This window comes from Mytilus edulis, chromosome 9, assembly GCF_963676685.1.
Source record: "Mytilus edulis chromosome 9, xbMytEdul2.2, whole genome shotgun sequence".
Taxonomy (NCBI): domain Eukaryota; kingdom Metazoa; phylum Mollusca; class Bivalvia; order Mytilida; family Mytilidae; genus Mytilus; species Mytilus edulis.
Window position 1 is genome coordinate 28,419,907 of NC_092352.1, and position 13,376 is coordinate 28,433,282.

Genomic DNA, 13,376 nt, shown 5'->3' on the forward strand with positions numbered 1-13,376 from the left:
AGGGAAAGTTACCAAAAGGACATACCAAAAATAAACAGAGAATGTCTAACAATCTTTTATTGGACTGTTATTCCTAATTGCATAAATTTGCTAAAAGTTTATATGGAAAAAAAATAAAGATTCTATCTGTTTACCATGTTTCTGCAAAAAATACAATCTTGGTTAAAATGATCTAACGACAATGATATCAGTTATATGGTTCGATACTGACCCCTTATGGATCCAAAGAGGGTTAGTAAAATACATTAAGATACATGTTTACTCTATAGTATGAAATTAAACATATCTAGAAAAATCCAATTGCATTAATCTGCTATCTATTTATATGTATATCAATACTTGTGTTCAGATCACTTATATGACCATCAGAGGTCTCTGGAGGTCAACTCGATAGTTAATTAGATGGCATCAAGACTAAACTACACATGAAACAAAAACTAAATATTATCGAGCCAAAGACTTGTAAATTGTTTATTTTAGATTTTTTTTTACAATTTGGACAAATGTTTCACATGGTAATTAATCAAATATGAGAATTTGAGTCAAATCGGTGAATTTGAATTTGACAGAGTGCCCATTTAAATATAAGAGGTTAATTGACATCATTGGTCATTTGACCTGTTTCTTGGTCTTACTTTGTTGAACATTTTGCTGATTAAAATTTCTTTTAATCTTCAATCATAACCACTTAGAAATGTCATAAAAATATTGATTCAGGGGCTACAACTCAAATGGGGTTTCTGATTCGTCTAGCAAATAAAAATGGACCTACTGATTATTTTTAACCAATGTCAGTTTGCCGTTACTGCTTCAGCTTTGAGCCGAAATCTACATTTTGTCTCTACATTCTTTTCTAGCTATGGCAGACATGGTTGCTGAGCAACCAAAATAAAAAACACAAACTTTATACTAAATACCATAAGACTCATATACCCAGTTTCAGAGAAGAAGATCTTTGAAATAGTTTACATCGATGACGGACAACGGACACCAAGTTATGTCAAAAGCTCACTTGGCCCTGTGAACCAGGTGAACTTATAAATTGATAAAAAAAATCTCAATATGTGGTCTTATATTTCATATTCAAGTACAACAATGAATCTAATAATAGATAAAAGTAGTGAATATTTTTGTCTGTTTGCTGGAGCATGCAACCATACCAGTTTTATGTCTATACAAAGTCATGCAATCTTATTATCTGGATCATGTGTTGTTGTTGTTCATTGTTGTTTGTCTATGTTTGTATATTTGTTTTTCCAGAGGAGTTAGCTGTTTATAGTTATTGTACTTTGCAATATTTTTGGTAACAGTAAATCCTGCATTCATTTTCATGTAATGGGTATAATACATTGATATTTCTAATTTGATAATATAGAGATATGAAACGTTTCCAAAAATGTTTTTGGTGGTTACCTGTCTATTTAAATTTTGGCAAGTTGATCTGTCCTATTGAATAAAGCCTGTCTCTTTGGTGTACGTCTAAAAATACAAGCAAAGTCTAAAACTCTTTGTCAAAATCTTGATCTATTGGTACACATCTAAACATACCTCCATGATCTCTGTCAAAATCTTGGTCTATTGGTACACATCTAAACATACCTCCATGATCTATGTCAAAATATTGGTCTATTGGTACACATTTAAACATAACTCCATAATCTCTGTCAAACTCTTGGTCTATGGGTATGTGTCTATACATACCAGCGCAGAATTTGTTAAAAAAAAAAATTGTACCACCCCTAAACATACCTGCATAATTTTTGTCAAAATCTTGTTCTTTCTGTACACATCTAAACAATAGTTTAGGTTGGGTAGATACCACAGCTGCCCCTGCTATGAACCAACAGTTTCCTGAAATATTCAACATATAAATACCATGGGAAAGAAAATTTGACAGAAAGAATATAAAATCTCAATGTGTAATTTTTAATTCTCATTGTGTTTTTTATAAAGTTTTGAAATCTCAGTGTGTAAATTTTTCGAAAAATGGTTTAAAAACAGTTTTGACGAGAACGACTTGTCATGGTTAAGCAATAATTCAATCAGTTAGCCTCTGGTGGATAGTTCGTCTGTTGTCATCTAATTGGGATTCATACAAAAATGCCCCTGTTATATTAATAATGTCCTCAACATATCAATTCCAGATATCTTTACTTTTTGTGAGTTGTTGCACTAAGAATTAGACACATGTATGCCGCAAACCATAAATTAGAGCCGATCATCGGTATGTAGATGCAACAGGTAATAAGTTAACAAAATTAATCAAAACCTGCCGCATCGTACAACCGGATTCAAAGGACCGGCAGTCAAATATCTGCATACATGATAGAAAAAAGCACTGGTTGAAAATGGCAATCGGGAACACAGGTTCTATCTGAAGTAGGATAGCTGGTGATAGGGTGTGTGAATACAAATATAATAATATAGCACTGCTAGTTACACAAATATGAAGGACCGCAAGTTGTTTATATCAGGTTGTTTTAATTCAATAATAGGTTGTTAAAGTTACATTAATTTCCTAACTAACCATAAAGTATTGATACCTAAATAATAGTTCACTGACCAATGTAAATATGATTTGTTTATTCCAGCATTTACATCAATCTAACTCACCTAAACTCCCTTGGTCTAAATCATGCCTTGAAAGTCCGTCTTTTACGAATCTAGGGTTGTCAACCAGTTCCTGGAAGTAAATATATATTATGTGAATCAAATGATAAATTACTGTATGCTATAACCAGCTTATGTATTAGTAATAGTTTTTTTCCAGAATCTTCTAGAATAAACATTAAATATTTTCCACTAAACATTATTTAAACAAACAACAATCTATCGATCAGCCCATGGGCAGAATCTTCTTACCAGTATATCAGAAGTAGGTTTACTGTTTTTGGTTGGAGTGAAATGTCAAGTGTATGTGAGACTCGAGTAACTTTATTAGTAGTATCAAGTTGCATATGGCTATCGTTTATCTTTCTTCTTTTTTGTTTTAAAATAAATCGACTTAATCAGTTACTGCACTTGATTAAACTCTCAATGGAATCGGTTTCTAGAGTTCAATGCTATATGATACTAGGAATTATGTATTAGATGTACCTTGCGGTCTGGAAGTCGTTTAAGCGACGGAAAAGGACATGAAAACTTTGTCTTCTTTCTTGTTACGTCTAGTGGCAATTATCACATGCAATCAAAGACGATAACAATTAATGGCTGAAGGACTTTCTTATTACTTTCTTATAATAATACTGAATTATAAGAAACATTCATACGAAGATCCAGAAACCTGAAAAAAGTCTTATTTTTATTTATTCGAGCGTGAACAAAAGTTGTATCATCATACTGCCTATCATAAGCTTCTTACTTAGATTACTTAGTTTCAGCAGAGACATATAATACAAAGTATTAAATGTCTCTGGTTACAGCCCTTCAACGGTTCCGGTACTTATACATCCTCGGATTCCAAATGTTTGGCTTTGAGCGTTCATGATGAATGTAAATCCAGAAAAGCACTTCGGACGCATTGAAATGATTAAACGTGTTGTTTTCAATTCTTTAGATCCGATGAGTGGGTCGATACCTCTGCTGGTGACGCTCAGATCAAAATAAAAAAAGCCAAACAAGTACAAAGTTGAAGAGCATTGAGGATCCAAAATTACAAAACGTTGTGCCAAAAAACAGGTGAGATTATATATGCCTTGGATAAGAAAATCCTTAGTTTTTGTAAAAAATCAAAGTTTGGTAAACAGGAAATTTATAAAAATGACCACATAATTGATATTCATGTCAACACCGAAGTGGTTTACCAATATCCATGAAAATCGGTTTTAAACGAATACAAATGAATCCACAGAAGGTTTGGTAATAATGAATATTGATGCTGATTTGTTGGTAATAACCTCGCTTTAATATTCAACATTAATGTAAAAAAAAAATCTTCAGTTCAGGTGCAATAAAATGAAATAAATAATTAAAAAAACGTCTGTCGATATGTGCATCTGGGTATTGACTTAGACTTAAATCTGTCACGAGAGAACACTAATTGGGTATTGTCTGGTAGAATGTAGTTTTTGTTTTGTTTTGTTATCATTTACATGAACGTTCTACTGTGGTCAGATTTAGCACGGAGACATCTATAAAATTACTAGTGCATCATAGACAAAACCAGCCTTTCGTTTCATGTGGTTGTTGTTATAATGTTTTTATTTGACATGCATATATCAACAACTATATTTAACGATTTAATTAAATAGTACGAGCACGTAAGATTCCTTGGACTCAGGGTATCCTGATAATTTAATTAAATAGTACGAGCACGCGAGATTCCTGGAAATCAGGGTATCTAACATTTTAATTAAATAGTACGAGCTCGCGACATTCCTGGAAATAGGATATCTAACAATTTGATTAAATAGTACGAGCACGCGAGATTCCTGGAAATCAGGTTTCTAACAATTTAATTAAATAGTACGAACACGAGAGTTAATATGGGTGTGATGTTTTTAGGGGATTGGGTTTTTTTAATTAACTGTTTTGGAATGAATTTCTGAACAATACAAAAACAGCAGATTGTTTATCGCTTGTTAACGTCAGCACAAAACTAAACAAGGTTTTACACTAGTTTTGGGGCCTTTTATAGCTTGTTGTTCGGTGTGAGACAAGGATCCGTGTTGAAGTCCGTATCTTGACCTATAAGCGATACTTTTATAAATTGTTATTTGGATGGAGAGTTGTCTCATTGGCACTCATACCACATCCTTCTATATCTATTTACATCACGACGAGGTTCATATTCATAGTTTTGCCTCTTGGATTACAACTCTGTTTCTGTGGATGCCAATAAGAATGACAAACAAAACACAAACTAGTCATTGCTTGCGCGTGGTATTGAAAAATCATAGCGAGCATGATCATGAAGTTTTTTAAAGGTTGCTCCAATAGCTAGGTCCGTATTGAGTTAGATTAACTAACAGCACTGTGATATATTTCCATCCATACTCTTTAACTTTTTTTACTTAAGAATTGAATGCTTCTTTTTGTAACTTCATTGGGGTGTAAAAGCGTTGACCGAAGTACATTTTGTATGACGCGCGGAAGGCGCTTGATTCTAAAAATGTGCGCACGGTCAACGCCTTTACAACCCTATGAAGTTACAAAAAGAAGCATTCAATACTTATAATTACATTTTTAAGCTACGATCATGAAAACACGAATTTTATAATTGTTTTATTTAATACACCTGTGCACTTTATTGTGGGACCATGTGTTATCATGAATGAAAAGTTTTATTGAGTAATGCAATTGCTTAAGGAATAACACGTGATGTGCAGTTAGCCAATCAGAATAAAGTATCATAATGAAACATACATCTAATGTAATTATTGATAGTCCACAAGCAGAGGTATCGACCCAGTGATGAAAAATTTGAAAACAACACGTTTAATTATTTCAATGCGTCTCAAGCGCTTTTTTTGATTTACCTTTATCAGGAACGCTCAAAGCCAAACATTTGAAATCCGAGGATGTATAAGTACCTTAACCGTTGAAGAACTGTGTGACAAAAAAATACCTAAAATTGATAGCCAAATTCATCTAAAGTCATCTTTGCCTGAGGGAGTTGAAACCTGAGTTTCTTAATAATTTCAAAATTCATAAACGGACAATTTTAGAAAAGTTAGTTAAATTATATCAGTATCGAAATACTGACTACTGAGCTGGTGATACCCTTTGGGACTGATAATCCACCAGCAGAGATGTCGACCCAGTGATGTATAAATAAAATAAAAACTACACGTTTAATTATTTCAATGCGTCCGAAGCTCTTTTCTTGACAACTTGCATTGTATATCGCAATTTTGCTATTGAAAATTACAAAAGTATAAATAGTTTCCTTATTTTGGTTTCAGTTAATTATATTTTATAACGATTTAATTTCGGAAATTTACAATAGAACAGTTAAAAAATAAGAAAGAAATTTAATTAAACGATTCGTAAAAATATCATATGACACCGGCGAATTATTGATTAGAGTATGTTTAGGATTCCCAAGGTTTAATAAAATTGAGAATGGAAATGGGGAATGTGTTTTTAAGAGACAACAACCCGAACATATAACAGACAACAGCAGGTCTTCAATGCAGCGAGAAACTCCCGCACCCGGAGGCGTCCTTGAACTAGCCAATAAACAAATATCTATGATCATCAATACTAGTACAGTGATAATGGACGCCATACTAAACTCCGAATAATACACAAAACACTAAAATTGAAAATCATACAAGACTAACAAAGTCCAGAGGCTCCTCACTTAGGACAGTCGCAAAAATCGGCGGGGTTAATCATGTGTTTTGAGATCTCAACCCTCAACCCTTCCCTATACCTCTATCCAATTAAGAACAGTAAATGATTAACAGTACGCACAGTAAAATTCAGTTCAAGAGAAGTCCGAGTCCGATGTCAGTAGAGGAAACAAAAGAAAATAAACAAAATGACATAAATAACAACAGTCTACTCTACTATCAGTTACTGGCATGGCAGGTCCAAACCTCAGTTAAACAGATTGAAAAATTATGCCTTCACCATATGAATATCTATTAAATCTACTAATATTTATACATATTTAGATATTGATTAAATGGGAATAATCTTAGTTTATAGTGTAGTATTCCGTAAAATTACCATTACTATAATGTTGATAAATAAAGAACCATATACAATAAGTTCACCACATACAATATATGGTCAATGTCAGGAAAATATAAACTTTTTGTAGGAGGCTGAGAAACTGGGGAAGGGCGAGGTTCTACATAATAACTTTAAGCCCATATTTTTTAATTATGATTTTAAATGTCGAATTTTTAGTAGATTAAGTTTATATATTTTTCTGACATTGACCTTATATTGTTTTTATACTGCAACTGAAATTTATACATTGATAGCTTTTTAAATCATAACACAAATGTCAAACTTATTTTCATCCCTTAATGCACCTCTCTGATTGTGGAGAAAGTGTTCAATGATGAAATTGACATTATACAAAATATAGCTATGTAACTATATTCAGGAAATAATACAACTATAGTTGCAGTATAATAACGTTTAGCATGACAATGTCAACAAATTCTCCTACTCACCCCTGGACGTTTCCATATAATGCTCCGTACTCCTGAACTCCGAGGCTGTGAGCCGGAGAATGTTAGTGAGGATGTACTAGGTGAAAAATCAGGATCAACAAATAGTTTTTCATTCCGAAGAAGTTCTCTTTTAAGTCCTAAATAATCTTCTTGTCTTACGAGCCCCCTAGGTAAACTCATAATTGATGTCAATGTCCTTCTGGAAAACGGGTAAAGCGTTTCCTCTGGGCTACACCGGTCTAATGTGAAAGTAGTATTCTAAATCCTGCAATTTATATAAGAAATGATACATCTTTTATACAATGGAAGAAAGATGATATGGATAGATTTCGCTGTGCATTGGTATGATATATATATTTTTTTAATTTTGATGTGCATTGATACGATCTATATGTCTCTGAGGGTGTGTATTGATATGGTGTTTGTCTTTAAAGCATCACTATAATAACTGTCTTTGAATTTAAGTTTTTACATACTAAAATTTATCCTTTTTTTTCAAAATATTTGTTATACTTATAAAACATTTGCTTATCAGTGCTTTGCAGAATGCATAATTGACATATATCCCCCCCCTGTTGCCTTTTATTCCTGAAAATAAGGGTATCTTACAATTTAATTAAATAGTACGAGCACGTGATTCCTGGAAATCAGGGTATCTAACAATTTTATTAGATAGAACGAGCACGCGAGATTCCTGGAAATTAGGGTATCTAACAATTTTTAATTAAATAGTACGAGCACGCGAGATTCCTGGAAATCATGGAATCTTACAATTTGATTAAATAGTACATGCATGCGAGTATAGGTGTGATTTTTTAGGAGATTGGGGTTTTAATTAACTGTTACTGATATAAATTTCTCGACGATACAAAGACAGTAGATTGTTTGTCGCTTGTTAACGTCAGCACAAAACCAAACATGGTTACATCGCGACGATGGTCATATTCATATGTTTGCCTCCTGGCTACAACTCTGTTTCTGTGGTTGCCAATATGAATGACAAACACAAAATAAACTATGCATGGCTTGCGCGTGGTATTAAGGTAGCACAATACAAAGAATTTTTACTTCCAATCTCAAACCCTTAAATGCTGTCACTTTCTTAAGAATGCATGTAAATTAATAAAAGACGTATATATCGATAGATAAAAGATTAATTCTTTAAATGAATGCAATATTTTTGTTATGCAATTATTATGTAATCAATTATTATGCAATTAATGGCAAAATCGTGGTCAGTTCACCTGAATGAATTTAGCTCTTCCATCTCTATAACTATACAGGAAATTTATATGAAATCTTAATCAACACAGCAGGAGCTACAAAAGGGTGTCTCAAATTATCATTATATTGTGAAACATCATTATATTGTGAAACATCATTATATTGTGAAACATCGTTATATTGTGAAACATCATTATATTGTGAAACATCATTATATTGTGAAACATCATTATATTGTGAAACATGGAATCTCAAAGTTAATACTGAAACAAGAATGTGTCCAAAGTACACGGTATCGCTATTGTATTATATTCTCTAATAAATCTGTAATTAGTGTAAACATCCTTACCAAAAAAAGTAGATAATGTTTGATTAGGTGTAAAATTTGATCTTTACATTCTATCCGATATCTGAGACACTCTTTTGTAGATAATGGATCTAGGAACAACATATAATAAAATCAACTCTCTCGGGGTAACCATGAAGAAGCTAATTTCAGTTGAAAGTGGAAATTTCTTGTAAAATTTTGTAGACACAGTTAACATTGTAATTGGTTATATAATTGTTGTATAATACTAACATTGCATTATTTTGAAAGAATAATCTGTTAGCTATCTGTAAAACCACTTTATAATAAATTTAAGCATTATAAAGAAAGTTACAGCATTTTAATATTGTGAAATTGGAGGTATACAATCTTTGTACTGTGCTACCTCAGAAAAATCATGGCGAGCATGCTCATGAAGTTTGTGGAAGGTTGCTCCAATAGCTAGGTCTGTATTGAGATAGATCAACTAATAGCACTTGGATATACTGCCATGAATACTCTTATACTTTTACGGAGGTACATGTTGCTCTTAGAGGTGAGATAAAATATCCCACTGTAGAAAAATAGACTGCGGCTTTATAAAAAATGATTGCTATTCAGACACATATCTACCAAAGATCAAATGGCGTGGATGTAAGTTATTATAGCCATTTCAATACTATGAAAACATGAAAGATTACACATTTTTTCTGCACAATTTCACAATTTAATGACAAATGTCAAACTATTTACGCATTCATTTGTGCTAAGGAATGGACAAGAAATGAAAATTAACGTATTCAGTTGTTTTCAGTCACCAATTTTACCAAATAATTATCAAAGGTACCAGGATTATAATTTAGTACGCCAGACGCGCGTTTCGTCTACATAAGACTCATCAGTGACGCTCATATCAAAATATTTATAAAGCCATACAAGTTCAAAGTTGAAGAGCATTGAGGATCCAAAATTCCAAAAAGTTGTGCCAAATACGGCTAAGGTAATCTATGCCTGGGATAAGAAAATCCTTAGTTTTTCGTAAAATTCAATGTTTTGTAAACAGGAAATTTATAAAAATGACCACATTATTGATATGCATGTCAACACCGAAATGTTGACTACTGGGCTGGTGATACCCTCGGGGACGAAACGTCCACCAGCAGTGGCATCGACCCAGTGATGTAAATAGTTATCAAAGGTACCAGGATTATAATTTAGTACTCCAGACGCACGTTTTGTCTACATAAGACTCATCCAAAGAATTAATTTCCTTTGAAAACTTTTATAAATGACATGAGTAATATAACTGCAAAATATAAGTAAAAGTGTAAAACAACAATGTGACACACTTTATAGCATATTTCGTTTCGCCTATGTATAATGGATTGACCGATTGGGCTCAAACTCTCATCTTTGATGGGTAACATACTTAAACGTTTTATGTAAATTACAAAAATGTCTAGAATAAACTATTAACAATGCATGGACTCGATAATAAGTATCAGCAATTCGTGTTTATTAGTTTAGACGTCATCTGATTAACCATCGAAATTACTGCCGAAGATTGCCGACGGTTAAAAACCCCGATAAGAACACAAATATAAATAAATTGCTACCTCATGTAATGGGATTTTTTTAGGTCTATTTGATTTCCTAGTGTAGTTACCTGTATAAGAATTGTTTTGTGTGTGGATCGAATCGAACGGTTGTCCTTGTTCTGCTTTCCATGTTGACATTTTTTTCCTTTTAATACATGTGCAACCCATCTCCAGCTTTAGGGTAAAATTGAAGGTCACATAAATACGGATTCATTGAAGTCGAAGTATTCACTTGCAAGTGAATAATTTATCAGCGATGATTTAGCCTTCTTTAACAAAATTAAACCAAACTGGCTACTCAAGCCAATAATATTTCATTATTCCACTTCTATCAATGACGGGAAAGTTTTAACTGATAGAGGAATCAGTCTCGGAGGGGGATATAAAACTTTAGTGTTAAGAGTAAAATCATGAATATAACTCAATAAATCTGCAAAAGGTTTTCAGCAAATATCAATTATTTTGATAAATCACCATAACAAAGCACTCTGCTTGATTCTTAGTCGGACAGGTACTTAGATTAAATAACACTGAGCATCGGAATATGCTTCATACATATATATATATATATATATATACACTGTCACATTGTAACAACGGTTCATGTCGCTAAGGGAGATGACACAAAAAAAAATCACCTTTTCGAAATTAAAGCTTTATAGAAGAAATAGGAAGATTTGGCATGATTGCTAGTGAAACGAATATCTAAATGTGGTTAAAATTGTAAGAATATCGTTGGAAGCCTCTGGCTAAGGTTCTCTCTAAAGACATTGATTATAAACCAACATCACTAGATTGTATAAAAAATGTTTTTATCTTTTGCCCCATTTGTCCAACCTTTACAAAAATTGGTTAGAGAGTGTTTAATGGGTTGAACAAGATTCCTACTGAATTTGAAGTTCATAAGGTCGAACTTTCAGGTTAAAATAGCCCATTTACTTGCTCTCGTCATTGTGTATTATAGTTCACCATTGATGATAGGCTATTGTTTCATAAAATTTTATTTGGAGTTATTCATATCTCATCTGATCGTAGTTTACATAGTAGTGTTGACATATTCAATGAAATTGAAAATGTTATTTATAAATGAATCAGATTTACAAGTTTCGAATTGAGAATGGAAATGGGGAATGTGGCAAAGAGACAACAACCCGACCATAGAATAGACAAAAGCAGGTCACCAATATGTCTTCAATGCAGCGAGAAATTCCCGCACCCGGGGGCGTCTTTCAGCTGGCTCCTAAACAAATATATATACTAGTTCAGTGATAATGAACGCCTTACTAAACTCCAGATTATACACAAGCAACTGTTTACTTGGTGATTTCAATGCACATTATAGTAACTACAATGAATCTGTAGACCTCGAAAGAAATATTCTTGACTTTTATAATGTGCCAACTGTCAATAATGTTGTAGATGATTGTGTTATGTAATTTAAGTTTTTTTGTCCTTCATTGAACTGTTGATGTCATCCGTAAGAAGTATTATTATAGAGTACGTTCTACAATTAATCATGATGATTTGGTATGTAAAAGTAGAGGGTGTTAGAAAAATTCGAAAAGACAAATTAACAAGTTTCAGAAGGCATTATAAGTATATTGCGTGGTCTGCGTACCACGGCTCCTAAGTCTTATTGCTCATTGTTAAACAAGGGCTCTGAGAAGGTACTGAAAATTGTTTACATGAACTCTAAATAACAGATTGTTCAATTATATGGAAAGTTTAGGATTATTATGTGAAGAACAGACAGGGTTCAGAAAGGGGTATGGCACTGTTGATTATATATTTAATTTGAAATGTCTCGTTGATTTGTATTTATTTAGGAGGAAAACCAGGACAGATTTCCCAATAGCATTATAGTGTATGCACAATCTCTGGATGATAAAGCCCTTAAAAACATCTCTTAGTAATCTTTGCAATGCAAAATTCTGCACCTATCTAACATTTCTTCATTGGTAAACGGACAAAAAGTCACAGCCAGGACATAAAGTCACAAATTTGGTAGGACAAAAAGTCACAAATAATCGTTGACAATTGTTTGAATATATTTGAGAAATATCTAGAAATATAAACTTTTTGTTACATATATTTATATTAACGTTTAAGACATTGTCTTTATATTTCAAAAATCAAGATTTATCTAATTTTAATCATGCAAAGGATATAGAATGAAATTCAAAACAGTGTGGCTGTGGCCATTGATTGACACATTAAATTCATCCATTGACTGGGACAATTTACGTGAACGTTTGTATGTAACGACCACTGTTCACGACGTACCTACGATAGACATTTAAACTGTGGGGTCACCAAAGGTTTCTTGACGCCTTTAATTATAAAATAATTCGAAAAATTAATCAGGAAAAACCTTTATGTTTTGATTTATATACTTGATATAAATCAAAACATCGTGTTATTTCTGATTAATTTTTCGAATTACTTTATTAAGGTGTTGAAAACCTTTGGTGACCCCATAGTTTAAGTGTCTTTAAAAAGTACATAGTGAGCAGTGGTCGTTACATACAAACGTTCACCTAAATTGTCCCAGTCAATGGATGAATTTAATGTGTCAATCAATGGCCACAGCCACACTGTTTTGAATTTCATTCTATTCGTTGGCACCGCGAAGCCTTTTAAGTGCCAATCCACTAAGACATTTTGTTTTCTTAAAAATTATTTGATCATCTTTGATATTGTTTAGAAAAATTTTGTTTACAAAGTTGGTTTTTATACAATAGTTCAAGAAAATACATTTTTTTAAGATGAGCATTTTCTTATTCAAAGAAAACTATCTAAAAAAATAAATTGTGACTTTTTGTCCTGTGATTTTCTGTGTATGACAGTTGTAAATTTCCCTCTTTTCATTCGATTCAATCTACCAATTGTTTTAATCGTAAATTTATTCTCATCCTCAATGATTCCTCAATATATAGCGTTGGATGTTAAACATGTGAAAATCAATCAATTAGTATTGAACACCACTATGGGGAGTTAAATGTGATTTTTTTTTTCTTAAAATAAATAATCAGTCTTGTATATTTGAAGAACCAATACTCAGTTCTATGTAACAATTAAGTTTTGAATTTTTATCTCCAATACTGCTTAACAGAGTGA

At 32.5% G+C, this 13,376-nt stretch overlaps 1 protein-coding gene across 1 annotated transcript in view; it reads right to left on the bottom strand.

The window, feature by feature from the left end:
- Positions 1-7,342, bottom strand: part of LOC139488000 (calpain-B-like) — a 33,664-nt gene extending 26,322 nt beyond the window's left edge. Inside the window, exons 1-3 of the mRNA XM_071273303.1 lie at positions 7,131-7,342; positions 2,614-2,683; positions 1,750-1,851 (exon numbers count right to left, since the gene is read on the bottom strand). Coding sequence (XP_071129404.1) covers positions 1,750-1,851; positions 2,614-2,683; positions 7,131-7,310 — 352 coding nt within the window. The 5' untranslated portion in view covers positions 7,311-7,342. The remainder of the gene's footprint in view (positions 1-1,749; positions 1,852-2,613; positions 2,684-7,130) is intronic.
- Positions 7,343-13,376: the final 6,034 nt, after the last annotated feature.